This window comes from Mus musculus, chromosome 8 (assembly GCF_000001635.26).
Source record: "Mus musculus strain C57BL/6J chromosome 8, GRCm38.p6 C57BL/6J".
NCBI lineage: Eukaryota > Metazoa > Chordata > Mammalia > Rodentia > Muridae > Mus > Mus musculus.
In genome coordinates, this window is record NC_000074.6 from 27472874 (window position 1) to 27491938 (window position 19065).

At 39.3% G+C, this 19065-nt stretch overlaps 1 protein-coding gene across 3 annotated transcripts in view; it reads left to right on the plus strand.

Annotated features, from left to right (window-relative positions):
- The window catches only part of Poteg (POTE ankyrin domain family, member G), a 135084-nt gene that overhangs the window by 25240 nt on the left and 90779 nt on the right, over positions 1 to 19065 (plus strand). For all 3 annotated transcript variants that reach the window (XM_011242159.3, XM_006509192.4, NM_027618.1), the window contains exons 10-13: positions 648 to 741; positions 7073 to 7101; positions 7199 to 7265; positions 8749 to 8816. In XM_011242159.3, coding sequence (XP_011240461.1) covers positions 648 to 741; positions 7073 to 7101; positions 7199 to 7265; positions 8749 to 8816 — 258 coding nt within the window. The remainder of the gene's footprint in view (positions 1 to 647; positions 742 to 7072; positions 7102 to 7198; positions 7266 to 8748; positions 8817 to 19065) is intronic.

Consider the following 19065-nt stretch of genomic DNA (forward strand, 5'->3'; position numbering starts at 1 on the left):
TGTGTGTGTGTGTGTGTGTATGTGTGCACAAGTCTGCACACGCACAAATGTGTGTGGATCACAATGAGCATGTGGAGGTCAGAGGTCAACTCTGAGCAGTCATTCCTCCCTTCCCTGTGTATATAGCTTCTTTGTGTCAAACCCATGTGTCAGTCTTCCTACCAATGACTTTTCTCATTAAGGATCTTGCAGGCCCCAAGCCAAGTACCTTAACACCAAAATAATTTCAGTCATCTGAAATGTTTAAATGTCTACAGCTTTAACTTACCAACCATGTTTATAAGACTATGTTCACATATGCATAGTTTAAAAATGCTCCTTTCTTTTTTGATGTGGACTCTAAGTATTAGATGGTATAATAGTGGCTCTCCTTTGGAAATGTGCACACGAGTAAGTATCTTGCCTATGAATGTTTTCCTGTGAATTTTCTCATCAGATTCACAGAATTAGTACACATATAAAAGTTACCACATAAAGTTGCAAGGTTAGGTTTGCTCTAGAGAGGCTTGCATGAGCTGTGATACCAAAGCACTGAGACTTTAAATACATTTTCTTTTGGGTAAACTTGCTTTAAAAATGAACAATTCACATGTCTTAAAGTGATTAAGGAAAACCTGTGAGACTAATTTTTATGTTAATTTTAACAGAGTAACTCGGAGAGCAAGCCTCCTAACTGTGCTGGCAATTCACCGGCGGCTATAGACAAAGCATTTGGAAATAGAGGAAAAAGAACTGTGGAAGGTATATGTCCCTCCTGGTCTGCTTCTCTACTCACAGTGTCCAAGACCATTGCTCACTGGGCTGGACTGGAGGGAGTAAGGCTTAGCTGGGGTGGGTGGATTAGACAGGATCTCTGTTAGTGTGCATGCAGGATAAACAGCCTTCTCTGGAGACAGTTTTCAGAGAAACATCTCTCTCTATTGGAGTGGAATAAGGGTATATAAACCTGGGGAATGAATTGGGGTTTTTGGGGTGAGTGTACATCATTGGCTGGGGCTGAGGGTGCTGAGGAATGCTTCATTTGCATCAAAAGGAATTCTAGGTGCTCACTGGACTTGTCCTTATAAAGAGAGAAGTTTAACCTGTAACCTGGCCACCAGGCTCCATGACTACCCCAAGGGTGGCAGATATGGAGGTCACAAGGCTGTGTGTGACGGAAAATGCAGGCCAAGAGCAGGGAGGAGGTAGTATTACTCCTGCCGGCCTCAGGATGAGATTTTCGGAGTTCAGACATGGTTTTCAACCTCATTCTTGCTCCAGAGCAACTCCCTGGGTCACACAGCCTTCTTTGTTTTATAAAAGGGTGTGTGTGTGTGTGTGTGTGTGTGTGTGTGTGTGTGTGTGTGTGAGAGAGAGAGAGAGAGAGAGAGAGAGAGAGAGAGAAAGATCGAGAGAGAGAGATCATCACAGTCACCAGCCTCTATGTAGGGAACAGTTTGGTATTGAACCAGAACCTGATTAGCAGTGCTTTTTGCAAGGCTACTCATCTGTCACTTTAGAAATTGGATGAGGCAGGATTCTGGGAGGAGGAGGAGGAGGAGGAAGAAGAAGAGGAGGGGGAGAAGGGTGCCCCAATGGCCAGTATGGGGCCAAGGAGGAGAAGCCAAACTACCAGAGGCTTTGAGTACAATGGGTTAGGGGTGCTGGGTACATAGTTTGACCGGAGATCTTACTGGAGACTTTTGGAGATTTGTATGTCTTGTTCCACCAGTTCAGATTCATTGGCATAGAAGCAGCATTTCTCCCCCAACAACAGTGCAAGTACTCCCGCCCCCCCCCCCCCTGTTCAGCAGTCATAAAGTCCCGAGCTCTCCAATTTTGTAAAACAACTCCCGTGGGGGAGGTCATCTGTTTCTGGAGGGATTCGAGACAGTCCATGGTGGAAGCCATAGATAGCCTGGTCAAGCTTGTCCTGGAAGCTGTCAGCCAGGTGTTGTGTCAGGTCCCTTTGCTCTGAAAATACACAGACTTTTAAAGGTAACACTGTAGGTACATTTCCGCATTAGCACACATATGGGATCTGTGGTGTGCACAAATCAGGTAAAGATGATTCTCTGCTCCACGTTTGAGTATTGAAGACTAATAATAAGAACAAAATGAAAGAGGGTTAAAACATATCTCCCAATTAATTTTCATACCAATTTCATATTGAAATAACACATAAGATATATTAGTAAATAAAAAAGATCTGTACTAAAATGACTTTCACCTATTTTTGTTAGCTTTTAATATGTTTTCCAGAAAATATAAAATTATACATAATATATTTTTATTTGTATTATATGGTTTTATTTAAGAACATAGACCTCTAATTAGGTTGATTGATACCGGAAGCAAGCCTACTAATGAAGTATAGGCAAGGTGGTTCAGGGTGTCAGTGACTCTGCGTTTGCAGTAAGTTCTCAGTCCCCGTGAGCCAGCCACCTGCTCAGTAGCAGTATTGCACCACTTTTTAGCAAAATGCTACTAGGTAATCAACAGCGATGTAATAGAATGAAGACAGAAAATGAATTTGCTTTTGCTTCAAATCATGTTTATAGAAAACATGGGAGAAACAAAGATAGGAAGAGACAGAAGTCATAATCCTCAAATGAATTTGTTAAGTAGGAAATTTATGGTAAGAATACCCACAGAAGAACTAACCAGACCGTGCCCCTCCCCCCCCGCCCCCCCCCCCAAGCTCCCAGGGACTAAACCACCAACCAAAGAGTACACATGGGTGGGTCCATGGCTCTAGATACAAATGTAGCAGAGGACTGCCCTATCTGGCATCAATGGAAGGGGAGGCTCTTGGTCCTGTGGAGACTTGTTGCCACAGTGTAGGGGGATGCTAGAGCGGTGAGGTGGGAGTGGGCTGGTGGAAGAGGGAACAACCTCTTAGAAGCAAAAGGAGGGAGATGGGATGGGGGTTTGCAGAGGGGAAACTGGGAAGAGGGGGCTACACTTGAAATGTAAATAAAATAACCAAAAAAAAAAAAAAAGGAAAAGAGAAAAGTAGAGAAGATGAAGACTTGAGCTGTGGAACTACTCCTGTAAAGAAGAGGGAGGCCTGGAGATGAGGCTCAGTCAGCAGAGAGCTTGCCTGGTATGCAGGGAGCCCTGTGTCCCAAGCACCTCGTAAGTGAGGTCAAGGCCAGCTTGGGATACAGGAAACCCACTCTCAAGCAAACTAACAAGTGGCAAAGGAAAACGAGAAAGGAAGAGTGTTTTTTAGCTGTAAGAGCAAGAATAATTCTGGGATTAACTAGGGAATGTAATGAACTGACTAGTTAATCTGAATTAACCAAGGAATGTAAATGAACTGAGTTCAGATGACTTCAATATATGTGTATTCCCACCAAAGATGAGGTAATTGCTGCTCCTGGCAAAAGTGGTGGGTTGAAGGAATGTCAAATTTAGTAAACTGCAGTCAGACATCACCTCTCCATAATCGCCAGACTCTGAAGATGTACGTTGAATAGATAAATTATCAGTATTAACAAATAACTGGATATAGAAGAGTGTGTTATTAAAATTATTTTTTGCTTATTTATTTTTATCATATGAAAATATTTTAATAAATAGAAAAAGAAAAATAATATACCCTCAGGAATTGGTTTTGTCCTACCCAAAGTCTTTCGTCTTCTCCAGGATTAGAAACCAAAGTCCCACCTTTGACTTGTTTGGTTCATCATATTAGAACAACTAGATTCCCATCTTTGTAAGTGCTCTAGTGCAGGGGTGACAGGGAGACACATGGGAAGAAGTGATTTGTAGTTAAAGTGAAAAGTCACTGGAGTATTGAAGCCGACAAAGGAAAAGTATAGCCAGGGAACACTTCATGCATTAGTTTTGAGTTTTGGAAGAAAAAATTTGTCTGATTATAGGCGAAAACAAATTCACATGTCAGAAACCATGTGATTACAGATGAACATGTGTGGCTTAGCTGTTACTTTGTGATCAAAATGATCAGTAGATTGTTTACAGTGTAACATTATAAGATAAAGCCTAATACACATTATGAATTTGTTTGTTGCTAAGGTACTTTGGAAATTTGTTTCTGGAAACTTTATTCATTTATTTCTAAAGATTCAATATATTATTTATTTGTGTGAATGAAAGTACCAGTGGAGGCCAGAAGAGGGCATTGATTTCCTGGAATTGGAGTTACAGATGGTTGTGAGATACTGTGAAGGTGTTGGGAATCGAACTCAGGTCCCCTATAAGTGTTGCCAGAGCAATTAACCATGGGGCCATCTGTCTAACCCCTAAGACTATTTTCAATTCTAGAGATATTCTACTTTATTTAATTACAACATTTCACCATGCATTTTTACTTTGTTCATTTTTGCTCCCCACTAACAATCTGTTGTTCTGCCTTATCCCTTCTCCTGTGCTCCTCCAATACCATCTCTACTTTTATGCCATTTATACATATGCAAGTCTACATGCTACTAAACATGAGACAAAACATGAGACATTTGCCTTTCTAAATGTGTCTGCTTTAATGGACATTAGCGATTCTTCAAACAGTAAGAAACACCATCACACAATTCTAATCTGGGAGGTGACAAACATTACATACCATACAGCACACCAATCCCCACTTACTAAGCATATTTACTCAAGTTAGAAAATTATGGGCTGACATAAGGCCGTGCTTCATTTAGCCCCAAAGTGAAAAAAAAAAAAACCCTAAATACCCATCAATATGTAAATATAAAATCAAAGTATGATATATTAATCAAATGAATTTTTCTTTTTTTTATTAGATACTTTCTTTGTTTACATTTGGATTCTGGCTGTGTAATAACTGCCAAATTATTATCAAAAGTGGTTGTGCCAATTTCCATGACCAGAAATGTTTGAGTTTCATTTGGCCCCCATCATTATCCATACTTCATATAGTCAGTTTTAAACTTCAGCTGTTATAGTGGGTGTTTGGTTTTCCATAATTGATTATAATTTAATATTTATTTTCCAAACATTAATGTAGTTGGACAACTTTCAGTATTCATTTGTATATTTTCTCTTGAATTTTTGTTCAAGTCTTTTTCTCCTTCAAATTAAACTTTGGACTATTTAAAAAACCATTACAGGTTAATTTGTGTCATGCTAAAATTTGTATTTTTTATTAATTTTGCACAGATTTTTCCCTTAAGTATATTTCATTTATTTTTAAATTTCTTTTTTTAAACAATGTTTTTATTAGATATTTTCTTCACTTGTATTTCAAATGCTATCCTGAAAGTCCCCTATACCCTCCCCCCACCCTGCTCCCCAACCCACCCACTCCCACTTCCTGGCTCTGGCATTTCTCACTACTGGGGCATATAATCTTTGCAAGACCAAAGGCCTCTCCTCCCAAAGATGGCCAACTAGGCCATCTTCGGCTACATATGCAGCTAGAAACACGACCTCGAGGTACCGGTTAGTTCATATTGTTGTTCCTCCTCTAGGGTTGCAGACCCCTTTAGCTCCTTGGGTACTTTCTCAAGCTCCTCCATTGAAGGCCCGGTGTTCCATCCAATAGATGACTGTGAGCATCCTCTTTTGTATTTGCCAGGCACTGGCATAGCCTCACAAGAGACAGCTATATCAGGGTCCTGTCAGCAAAATCTTGCTGGATATGCAATTGTGCCTGCATTTGGTGGCTGATTATGGGACGGATTCCCGGTTGGGGCAGTCTCTGGGTGGTCCTTCCTTCCATTTCAGCTCCAAACTTTGTCTTTGTAACTCCTTCCATGGGTATTTTCTCCCCCATTCTAAGAAGGAGCGAAGTGTCCACACTTTGGTCTTCCTTCTTCTTGAGTTTCATGTGTTTTGCAAATTGTATCTTGGGTATTCTGTTTCTGGGCTAATATCCACTTATCAGTGAGTGCTTATCATGTGAGTTCTTTTGTGATTGGGTTACCTCACTCAGGATGATACCCTCTAGATTTGCCTAAGAATTTCATAAATTCATTGTTTTTAACAGCAGACTAGTAATCCATTGTGTAAATGTACCACATTTTCTGTATCCATTCCTTTGTTGAGGGAGATCTGGGTTCTTTCCAGCTTCTGGCTATTATAAATAAGGCTGCTATGAACATAGTGGAGCATGTATCCTTATTGCCAGTTGGAACATCTTCTGGATATATGCCCAGGAGAGGTATTGCACTATGCTCCGGTAGTACTATGTCCAATTTTCTGAGGAACCGCCAGACGGATTTCCAGAGTGGTTGTACCAGCTTGCAATCCCACCAACAATGGAGGAGTGTTCCTCTTTCTCCACATTTTTGCCAGGATCTGCTGTCACATGAATTTTTGATCTTAGCCATTCTGACTGGTGTGAGGTGGAATCTCAGGGTTGTTTTGATTTGCATTTCCTGATGATTAAGGATGTTGAACATTTTTCAGGTGCTTCTCAGCCATTCAGTATTCCTCAGTTGAGAATTCTTTGTTTAGCTCTGTACCCATTTTTTAATGGGGTTATTTGATTTTCTGGAGTCCAGCTTCTTGAGTTCTTTATATATATATATATTGGATATTAGTCCTTTATCAGATTTAGGATTGGTAAAGATCCTTTCCCAATCTGTTGGTGGCTTTTTTGTCTTATTGACAGTGTTTTTTGCCTTACAGAAGCTTTGCAATTTTATGAAGTCCCATTTGTCGATTCTCGATTTTATTGCACAATCCATTGATGTTCTGTTCAGGATTTTTCCCCCTGTGCCCATATCTTCTATATTTAAATTTCTGATTGAATGTCTACCATGTGTATAAGAGTGCCAGCCAGGGTCAGAAGATGACACTGGATCCCCTGGAGCTGGAGTTACAGGCAGCTGTGAGCCACTAGTTGTGGGTGATGAGAACTCTACTTGGGTCCTCTGGAGACTAAGAAATGCTTTTAACCACTGAGACATGTCTAAATGTCATGGGTGTGTTTTTCATCTTTGTTGCTGTCCATATCTGTAAAAATCTTCCAGATATTCAAACCACAGAGTTAACAGTTGAAAATCTAAGAATGAGAATTTAATTCCATCCTAATTCTTTATGAGCATATGACTGGAATTGTATTGGCATAGAAATGATCATATTTCTCTTTGCATTTTAGCATGGGTTGAGAAAGATCCATCTTCAGAGGTAATAAGCTTTTTATTTTATCGTGAATTATTAAATATGCACTATGTGATATAGATGAGTAAAACATTTAAATATCTTGCTTTTAAAATCTATTTAGTCTGCTGCCGAAGTCAGAGACTCTGTTACAAATGAAGCAGTGGAAAGGATCAAGCTGTTGCCTTCAGGTACACTTTGTGAAGGGGATCATTTTGGATCAAAATGAAGTGTTTGAAAAGTTTGTGGACTTCATCACCATAATTCTGTTTCCTCCCCAAGTTGACGGTATGATCTGACGTAAGCGATAGGAGTAGCATCTATGTTTTCAAAAGGAGAATTTGTGCGTGCACGATCTGTAAAATACACGTTGGACAAGTTGTTTCCATTTTGCATTTCAGTGTCCCATTCTTCCACTGTGAGATCTCTGTCATGAGGATTTACAGAGGGTGGTTATGATACCCATGAGTTTTTTTTTATACAGTTAAAAAAATGCTCTTTGGAGCACTGGATACTGTGCTGCACACTGTAAACTCAGATATCTGAGAAAACCAGACTAGACATTCATTCATTTTGCTTAGGAAGTTTTGGACCAGTGTGTGCACAAAGCAGCCTATTATTTCCTAAAAACTCAAGAAAAGCAATTTCATTTCTACTTGTACATCCAGTCAGCTTGCTGTCTGGAGTGTGTGTGTGTGTGTGTGTGTGTGTGTGTGTGTGTGTGTGTGTTCCTGTCAGTTGAACCTGCTAATCCGTCATAGATTCTATCTGTAACCACAAATCAGTTATTACAGCTTTACTGTTGCACAATTGACTTTATGTTTCAAAGCCAAAGATACTTATAAGTAGCCTGGTGTCACCTTTTTTCCCTTAATTTTTCCTCTAGAAAGTTCTGTAGTTTCTTCACCTTACCTGTTAATTTTTAAATTACCCATTAACTCTAGAAAATCCACCACTAATATTTCATTTCCATTTTGCAAAACTTCATGCCATTTCCTATGAGGGCACAAAAATAATTTTTTGCACAGAATCAGGAAAACTGACTATACAGCTATGGTGTGAAAGGTGGACAGCTCTAGTGCCAGGGTGGGAAGGAGGGACATGGGAAGAAGTAATTTATAGTTACAATGAAAAGTCACTGAAGTATTGAAGTCGTCAAAGAAAAAGTATAGCCAGGGAATATTTCATGTATTAGTTTGAGTCTTGGAAGAAGAAATTTGTCTGATTACAGGTGAAAACAATTTCACATGTCAGAAACCATGTGATCACAGATGAACATGTGTGCCTTAGCTGTTACTTTGTGATCAAAATGATTAGCAGGCTGTTTAAAATGTAACATTACAAGCAAAAGTTAATACACATTATGAATTTATTTGTTGCTAGGGTACTTGGAAATTTGTTTCTGGGAGCTTTAGTCATTTCGACTGAGTAGGTGAATTTGTGTGCAAATCTTCAGAATGCTCTTATGCTCTGAGCATGGTGCCCTCTGCTGCTTGTCTGAGGAAATGGTGACAGCTTGGAGAGCTGGAAAGACCCAGCGCCTTATATACTTAGTTGAAATTCTTAATCAGAAAGGAGCAATATGTTATTTTAGCTAATTTAAACACTCATATTATTATGCAAGCTATTGATCTATATGATTTCTGTAGAATTAATAAATGTGTTTGCCAACAGAAACAGAGTTAGAATTGATGTCAGTAGAAGAAGATGTGTCTCATGAAAGTGAAAATGACCACCCTTTGGTATGAAAACATTTAATTTTAAATATCACATAATTTTATTTTCTTTTGTTTAGTAATATGGCATGAGTCTCAGGAAGCAGATTTTAGATTACTTGATAGAATTAATAAATTCTACCGGATAGATATCTAAATACTTAATGTTTAATAAAACATTTTTACTTTGTTATAAAATGTCACATAGTGAGTTCCAGGACATCCAAAGCCACACAGCCAGACCCTCAGAACAAAAACAAAACCACAAACTCCAAAACTTTAGAATATCCTTAAACTGTATAATATCTATTGCCAAAGTTGAAAACATTATTTGTTATTTGCATTATATGCAAGGTGTTTTGATCATATTCATTGCTGGTGATCCAACCCCTTTCAGACCCAAGTCCTTCTCTACCTATGCAACTTTGGGTATTTCTTCCCCCTTTAACCATGTGTTTAGTATGTTCAGTGGAGAAGGAAGAACTGAAAGCTAGGCTCATAAATAGCTTGGAGCAGCTGTGTTGACAAAAATAGATGGGTATACATTATAAAGCATCTTATGTTTATATCATGGTATAAAAGAGACTTATTTTTTTTTTTAAAGACTTATTCATTTTATGTATATAACTACACCGTAGCTGTCTTCAGACACACCAGAAGAGGGCATTAGATCCTATTACAGATGGTTGTGAGCTACCATGTGGTTGCTGGGAATTTAACTCAGGACCTCTGGAAGAGCAGTTGGTGCTCTTAACTGCTGAGCTATCTCTCCAGCCCTCATAACAGAGAGTTTTCAGTCACTACTAAAACCACCACCTCACAGCCTTGTGTGCACTGAGGTTATCTGGAGGCACACATGAGTTTTAAGTTATGATAAATTGGAAAACCATACATTAAAGGTTATTTTTGATGGGTTCAGATTAATGTTGGTGATCATTTTGAAGTTTTTGTCTCCTGAGGAAAATGCAATCCCAATTTCTGCATGCTAGAAATTTGTAGAGAGCTAGGGAAAAGGAAGAGACTCTCCTCCCAAAGCCAACCAAGTAAGGCTGACCACTCCTCTGTTGTCAATAAGTACAGAGAAGCAAGAAAAGTTTCATTATTTAGATTCTTCTATTGTCAAATTCTCTTGATAGCTGTGCAGTACAATACTTACCTCCAATACTTAGGAATTAATGCATCTTCATTTTTAAGTAATAGCCTTTTCCAATGCCAGGTACGTAGCCCATCTCTTACCCCCACCCCCAAAGTCCAGTTTCTCTGTACATTTTCTAGATTCCCCAAGGAGTTATCTTTTTTCTTTTTGTAGAACATGATTTTAATATTTCCAACTATTAATATTCAATAAATAGAATAATTATTTTAAGATATATTTCATTATTATGTCTCCCTTTTCATTTCTGATTTTATTAATTTGGATACTGTCTCTGTGCCCTCTGGTTAGTCTGGTTAAGGGTTTATCTATCTTGTTGATTTTCTCAAAAAACCAGCTGGTTTTGTTACTCTTTGTATAGTTCTTTTTGTTTCTATTTGGTTGATTTCAGCCCTGAGTTTGATTATTTCCTGCCATATACTCCTCGTGGGTGTATTTGCTTCTTTGTTCTAGGGCTTTCAGGTGTGCTGTCAAGCTGTTAGTGTAAGCTCTCCTCAGTTTCTTTTTGGAGGCACTTAGAGCTATGAAGTTTCCTCTTACCACTGCTTTCATTCTGTCCCATAAGTTTTGGTAAGATGTCTTCCATTTTCATTAAATTCTAAAAAGTCTTTAATTTCTTTCTTTATTTCTTCCTTGACTAAGTGATCATTGAATAGAGTGTTGTTCAGTTTCCATGTGTATGTGTGCTTTTCATTTTGTTTTTGTTTTTGTTGCTATTTAAGACCAGTCTTAGCCCTTGGTGATATGATAGGGTTGCATGGGATTATTTCAATCTTCTTGTGTCTGTTGAGGCCTGTTTTGTGACCAATTATACGGTCAGTTTTGGAGAACGTACAGTGAGGTACTGAGTAGAAGGTGTATTCTTCTGATTTAGGATGAAATTTTCTATAAATATTTGTTGGATCCATTTGTTTCAAAACTTTTGTTAGTTTCACTGTGTCTCTGTTTAGTTTCTTTTTCCAGGATCTGTCCATTGATGAGAGTGGGATGTTGAAGGCTCTCCTTATTATTGTGTGGGATGCGATGTGTGCTTTGAGTTTTAGTAAAGTTTCTTTTATGAATGTGGGTGCTCTTGCTTTTGAAGCATAGATGTTCAGAATTAAGAGTTCATTTTGGTAAGTTTTACCTTTAATGAGTATGAAGTGTCCCTTCTTATCTTTTTTGGTAGGTTTGTACTTTGACCAGTATGAAGTGTCCTTTCTTATCTTTTCTGATAACTTTTGGTTGAAAATTGATTTTATTCGATATTAGAATGGCTATTCCAGCTTGTTTCTTGGGACCATTTGCTTGGAAAATTGTTTTCCAACTTTTTACACTGAGGTAGTGTCTGTCTTTGTCACTGAGATGCATTTCCTGTCTGCAGCAAAATGCTGGGTCCTGTTTACTATCCAGTCTGTTGGTCTATGTCTTTTGGGGGGAATTGAGTCTATTGATGTTAAGAGATATTAAGGAAAAGTGATTTTTACTTCTTGTTATTTTTGTTGTTAGAGGTGGAATTATGTTTGTGTGGCTATCTTCTTTTAGGTTTGCTGAAGGATTACTTTCTTGCTTTATCTAGGGTGATGATAGTTTTCCTCCTTGTGTTGGTATTTTCTATTATCCTTTGTAGGGCTGGATTTGTGGAAAGATATTGTATACATTTGGTTTTGTGATGGAATATACTGGTTTCTCCATCTGTGGTAATTGAGAGCTTTGCTGGGTATAGTATCCTGGGCTGGCATTTGTGTTCTCTTAGGGTCTGTATGACATCTTTCCAGGATCTTCTGGTTTTCTTTACTTTTTTTTAAATTTTTTTTCCATTTTTAATAGGTATTTAGCTCATTTACATTTCCAATGCTATACCAAAAGTCCCCCATACCCACCCACCCCCACTCCCCTACCCACCCATTCCCCCTTTTTGGCCCTGGCATTCCCCTGTACTGGGGCATATAAAGTTTGCAAGTCCAATGGGCCTCTCTTTCCAGTGATGGCCGACTAGGACATCTTTTGATACATATGCAGCTAGAGTCAAGAGGTCCGGGGTACTGGTTAGTTCATAATGTTGTTCCACCTATAGGGTTGCAGATGCCTTTAGCTCCTTGGGTACTTTCTATAGCTCTTCCATTGGGAGCCCTGTGATCCATCCAATAGCTGACTGTGAGCATCCACTTCTGTGTTTGCTAGGCCCCGGCATAGTCTCATAAGAGACAGCTACATCAGGTTCCTTTCGATAAAATCTTGCTAGTGTATGCAATGGTGTCAGCGTTTGGATTCTGATTATGGGGTGGATCCCTGGATATGGCAGTCTCTACATGGTCCATCCTTTCATCTCAGCTCCAAATTTTGTCTCTGTAACTCCTTCCATGGGTGTTTTGTTCCCACTTCTAAGGAGGGGCATAGTGTCCACACTTCAGTCTTCATTTTTCTTGAGTTTCATGTGTTTAGGAAATTGTATCTTATATATTGGGTATCCTAGGTTTGGGGCTAATATCAACTTATCAGTGAGTACATATTGTGTGAGTTCCTTTGTGAGTGTGTTACCTCACTCAGGATGATGCCCTCCAGGTCCATCCATTTGGCTAGGAATTTCATAAATTCATTCTTTTTAATAGCTGAGTAGTACTCCATTGTGTAGATGTACCACATTTTCTGTATCCATTCCTCTGTTGAGGGGCATCTGGGTTCTTTCCAGCTTCTGGCTATTATAAATAAGGCTGCTATGAACATAGTGGAGCATGTGTCCTTCTTACCGGTTGGGGCATCTTCTGGATATATGCCCAGGAGAGGTATTGCTGGATCATCCGGTAGTACTATGTCCAATTTTCTGAGGAACCGCCAGACTGATTTCCAGAGTGGATGTACAAGCCTGTAATCTCACCAACAATGGAGGAGTGTTCCTCTTTCTCCACATCCACGCCAGCATCTGCTGTCACCTGAATTTTTGATCTTAGCCATTCTGACTGGTGTGAGGTGGAATCTCAGGGTTGTTTTGATTTGCATTTCCCTGATGATTAAGGATGTTGAACATTTTTTCAGGTGCTTCTCTGCCATTCGGTATTCCTCAGGTGAGAATTCTTTGTTCAGTTCTGAGCCCAATTTTTTAATGGGGTTATTTGATTTTCTGAAGTCCGCCTTCTTGAGTTCTTTATATATGTTGGATATTAGTCCCCTATCTCATTTAGGATAGGTAAAGATCCTTTCCCAATCTGTTGGTGGTCTTTTTGTCTTATTGATGGTGTCTTTTGCCTTGCAGAAACTTTGGAGTTTTATTAGGTCCCATTTGTCAATTCTCGATCTTACAGCACAAGCCATTGCTGTTCTGTTCAGGAATTTTTCCCCTGTGCCCATATCTTCAAGGCTTTTCCCCACTTTCTTCTCTATAAGTTTCAGTGTCTCTGGTTTTATGTGAAGTTCCTTGATCCACTTAGATTTGAACTTAGTACAAGGAGATAAGTATGGATCGATTCGCATTCTTCTACACGATAACAACCAGTTGTGCCAGCACCAATTGTTGAAAATGCTGTCTTTCTTCCACTGGATGGTTTTAGCTCCCTTGTCGAAGATCAAGTGACCATAGGTGTGTGGGTTCATTTCTGGGTCTTCAATTCTATTCCATTGGTCTACTTGTCTGTCTCTATACCAGTACCATGCAGTTTTTATCACAATTGCTCTGTAGTAAAGCTTTAGGTCAGGCATGGTGATTCCACCAGAGGTTCTTTTATCCTTGAGAAGAGTTTTTGCTATCCTAGGTTTTTTGTTATTCTAGATGAATTTGCAAATTGCTCCTTCTAATTCGTTGAAGAATTGAGTTGGAATTTTGATGGGAATTGCATTGAATCTGTAGATTGCTTTTGGCAAGATAGCCATTTTTACAATGTTGATCCTGCCAATCCATGAGCATGGGGGATCTTTCCATCTTCTGAGATCTTCTTTAATTTCTTTCTTCAGAGACTTGAAGTTCTTATCATACAGATCTTTCACTTCCTTAGTTAGAGTCACGCCGAGATATTTTATATTATTTGTGACTATTGAGAAGGGTGTTGTTTCCCTAATTTCTTTCTCAGCCTGTTTATTCTTTGTATAGAGAAAGGCCATTGACTTGTTTGAGTTTATTTTATATCCAGCTACTTCACCGAAGCTGTTTATCAGGTTTAGGAGTTCTTTGGTAAAGTTTTTGGGGTCACTTGTATATACTATCATATCATCTGCAAAAAGCGATATTTTTACTTCCTCTTTTCCAATTTGTATCCCCTTGATCTCCTTTTGTTGTCGAATTGCTCTGGCTAATACTTCAATTACTATGTTGAAAAGGTAGGGAGAAAGTGGGCAGCCTTGTCTAGTCCCTGATTTTAGTGGGCTTGCTTCCAGCTTCTCTCCATTTACTTTGATGTTGGCTACTGGTTTGCTGTAGATTGCTTTTATCATGTTTAGGTATGGGCTTTGAATTCCTGATCTTTCCAAAACTTTTATCATGAATGGGTGTTGGAATGTGTCAAATGCTTTTTCTGCGTTTAACGAGATGATCATGTGGTTTTTGTCTTTGAGTTTGTTTATATAATGGATTACATTGATGGATTTTCTTATATTAAACCATCCCTGCATCCCTGGAATAAAACCTACTTGGTCAGGATGGATGATTGCTTTAATGTGTTCTTGGATTCGGTTAGCGAGAATTTTATTGAGGATTTTTGCATCGATATTCATAAGAGAAATTGGTCTGAAGTTCTCTATCTTTGTTGGATCTTTCTGTGGTTTAGGTATCAGAGTAATAATGGCTTCATAAAATGAGTTGGGTAGAGTACCTTCTACTTCTATTTTGTGAAATAGTTTGTAAAGAACTGGAATTAGATCTTCTTTGAAGGTCTGATAAAACTCTGCACTAAACCTGTCTGGTCCTGGGCTTTTTTGGCTGGGAGACTATTAATAACTGCTTCTATTTCTTTAGGGGATATGGGACTGTTTAGATGGTCCACTTGATCCTGATTCAACTTTGGTACCTGGTATCTGTCCAGAAATTTGTCCATTTCGTCCAGGTTTTCCAGTTTTGTTGAGTATAGCCTTTTGTAGAAGGATCTGATCGTGTTTTGGATTTCTTCAGGATCTGTTGTTATGTCTCCCTTTTCAGTTCTGATTTTGTTAATTAGGATTTTGTCCCTGTGCCCTCTAGTGAGTCTAGCTAAGGGTTTATCTATCTTGTTGATTTTCTCAAAGAAGCAACCCCTCGTTTCGTTAATTCTTTGAATAGTTCTTCTTGTTTCCACTTGGTTGATTTCACCCATGAGTTTGATTATTTCCTGCCGTCTACTCCTCTTGGGTGAATTTGCTTCCTTTTTTTCTAGAGCTTTTAGATGTGTTGTCAAGCTGCTAGTATGTGCTCTCTCCCGTTTCTTCTTGGAGCTACTCAGAGCTATGAGTTTCCCTCTTAGAAATGCTTTCATTGTGTCCTATATGTTTGGGTATGTTGTGGCTTCATTTTCATTAAACTCTAAAAAGTCTTCAATTTCTTTCTTTATTCCTTCCTTGACCAAGGTATCATTGAGAAGAGTGTTGTTCAGTTTCCACGTGAATGTTGGCTTTCCATTATTTGTGTTGTTATTGAAGATCAGTCTTAGGCCATGGTGATCTGATAGGATACATGGGACAATTTCAATATTTTTGTATCTGTTGAGGCCTGTTTTGTGACCAATTATATGGTCAATTTTGGAGAAGGTCCCGTGAGGTGCTGAGAAGAAGGTATATCCTTTTCTTTTAGGATAAAATGTTCTGTAGATATCTGTCAGGTCCATTTGTTTCATAAGTTCTGTTAGTTTCACTGTGTCCCTGTTTAGTTTCTGTTTCCACGATCTGTCCATTGATGAAAGTGGTGTGTTGAAGTCTCCCACTATTATTGTGTGAGGTGCAATGTATGCTTTGAGCTTTACTAAAGTGTCTTTAATGAATGTGGCTGCCCTTGCATTTGGAGCATAGATATTCAGAATTGAGAGTTCCTCTTGGAGGATTTTACCTTTGATGAGTATGAAGTGCCCCTCCTTGTCTTTTTTGATAACTTTGGGTTGAAAGTCGATTTTATCCGATATTAGAATGGCTACTCCAGCTTGTTTCTTCAGACCATTTGCTTGGAAAATTGTTTTCCAGCCTTTCACTCTGAGGTAGTGTCTGTCTTTTTCCCTGAGATGGGTTTCCTGTAAGCAGCAGAATGTTGGGTCCTGTTTGTGTAGCCAGTCTGTTAGTCTATGTCTTTTTATTGGGGAATTGAGTCCATTGATATTAAGAGATATTAAGGAAAAGTAATTGTTGGTTCCTGTTATTTTTGTTGTTAGAGCTGGCATTCTGTTCTTGTGGCTGTCTTCTTTTTGGTTTGTTGGGGGATTACTTTCTTGGTTGTTCTAGGGCGTGATTTCCGTCCTTGTATTGTTTCTTTTCTGTTATTATCCTTTGAAGGGCTGGATTCGTGGAAAGATATTGTGTGAATTTGGTTTTGTCGTGGAATACTTTGGTTTCTCCATCTATGGTAATTGAGAGTTTGCCCGGTATAGTAGCCTGGGCTGGCATTTGTGTTCTCTTAGTGTCTGTATAACATCTGTCCAGGCTCTTCTGGCTTTCATAGTCTCTGGTGAAAAGTCTGGTGTAATTCTGATAGGCCTTCCTTTATATGTTACTTGACCTTTCTCCCTTACTGCTTTTAATATTCTATCTTTATTTAGTGCATTTGTTGTTCTGATTATTATGTGTCGGGAGGAATTTCTTTTCTGGTCCAGTCTATTTGGAGTTCTGTAGGCTTCTTGTATGATCATGGGCATCTCTTTCTTTATGTTTGGGAAGTTTTCTTCTATTATTTTGTTGAAGATATTAGCTGGCCCTTTAAGTTGAAAATCTTCATTCTCATCAATTCCTATTATCCGTAGGTTTGGTCTTCTCATTGTGTCCTGGATTTCCTGGATGTTTTGAGTTAGGATCCTTTTGCATTTTGTATTTTCTTTGACTGTTGTGTCGATGTTCTCTATGGAATCTTCTGCACCTGAGATTCTCTCTTCCATTTCTTGTATTCTGTTGCTGATGCTCGCATCTATGGTTCCAGATCTCTTTCCTAGGGTTTCTATCTCCAGCGTTGCCTTGCTTTGGGTTTTCTTTATTGTGTCTACTTCCCTTTTTAGTTCTAGTATGGTTTTGTTAATTTCCATCACCTGTTTGGATGTGTTTTCCTGTTTTTCTTTAAGGACTTCTACCTGTTTGGTTGTGTTTTCCTGCTTTTCTTTAAGGGCCTGTAACTCTTTAGCAGTGCTCTCCTGTAATTCTTTAAGTGACTTATGAAAGTCCTTCTTGATGTCCTCTATCATCATCATGAGAAATGTTTTTAAATCTGGGTCTAGAATTTCGGTTGTGTTGGGGTGCCCAGGACTAGGTGGGGTGGGAGTGCAGCGTTCTGATGATGGTGAGTGGTCTTGATTTCTGTTAGTAGGATTCTTACGTTTGCCTTTCACCATCTGGTAACCTCTGAAGCTAGCTGTTATAGTTGTCTCTGTTAAGAGCTTGTTCTTCAGGTGACTCTGTTAGCCTCTATAAGCAGACCTGGGAGGGTAGCTCTCTCCTTAGTTTCAGTGGGCAGAGTATTCTCTGCAGGCAAGCTCTCTTCTTGCAGGGAAGGTACCCAGATATCTGGTGTTCGGACCGGATTCCTGGCAGAAGTTGTGTTCCACTCACTAGAGGTCTTAGGATCCCGTGGGGAATCCTGTGTCGGCCCTTGCGGGTGTCGGGAGACTCTGCTGGCAAGTTACCCCGGGGCTCGAGTGGAGCGGAAGGGGCTTGTGCCCCAGGTCAGGCCCGGGTAGTCTGCTTCCCTATTTACTGCAGTCTCAGGTTCCGCACGATTGGATTGGGGCAGGCGCTGTGTTCCACTCACCAGAGGTCTTAGGATCCCGTGGGGAATTCTGTGTGGGCTCTTGCGGGTGTCGGGTGACTCCACTGGCAAGGTACCCCGGAGCTCGAGTCTCTAGTTTTCATAGTCTCTGGTGAGAAGTCTGGTATAATTCTGATAGGTCTGACTTTATATGTTACTTGATCTTTTTTCCTTACTGCTTTTAATAATCTTTCTTTGTTCAATGCATTTGGTGTTTTGATTATTATGTAACTGGAGGAATTTCTTTTCTGGTCAGGTCTATTTGGAGTTCATGTATGTTCATGGGCATCTCTTTCTTTAGGTTCGGGAAGTTTTCTTCTCTAATTTTGTTGAAGATATTTACTAGCCCTTTGAATTGGGAATCTTTGCTCTCTTTTATACATATTATTCTTAGGTTTGGCCTTCTCATTGTGTCCTGAATTTCCTGGATGATTTGTGTTAGGAGTTTTCTGCTTTTTGCATTTTTTCTGTTGTCTTAATGTTTTCTACGGTATCTTCTGCCCATGAGATTTTCTCTTCTATCTCTTGTATTCTTTTGGTGATGCTTGCATCTATGACTCCTGATCTCTTTCCTAGGTTTTCTAATGCTAGGGTTGTCTCCCGTTGTGATTTCTTTATTGTTTCCATTTCCATGTTTATATCTTGGATGGTTTTGTTCATTTCCTTCACCTGTTTGATTGTATTTTCCTGTAATTCTTTAAGTGATTTTTGTGTTTCCTCTTTAAGGGCTTCTAGCTGTTTACCTGTATTCTCCTGTATTTCTTTAAGGGAGTTATTTACGTCCTTCTTAAAGTCCTCTATCATCATCATGAGAAGTGATTTTAGATCTAATTCTTGCTTTTCTGGTGTGATGGTGTATCCAGGACTTGTTATGATGGGTGAATTGGGTTCTGATGATGCCAGGTATCCTTGGTTTCTGTTGGTTATGTTCTTATGTTTGCCTCCTGCCATCTGATTATCTCTAGTGCTACCCGCCCTTGCTATATCTGACTGGAGCTTATCCTTCCTGTGATCCTGGTTGTGCCAGAACTCCTCAGAGTTCAGTTGTCTCTGTGATCCTGTGATTCTATGATCCTGTGATCCTTGGTGTGTCAGATCTCTTGGGATTCAAGTTGCTTCTGGGTCCCCAAGATCCTGGTGTGACCAAGCTCCTGGGATCCTGTGGTCCTGGGTGTGTTAGAGTGCCTGGGAGTAGAGCCTCTTCTGTGTGTTGTGGGATTGGCTTTGGAGTTCACACCTAATGTTTG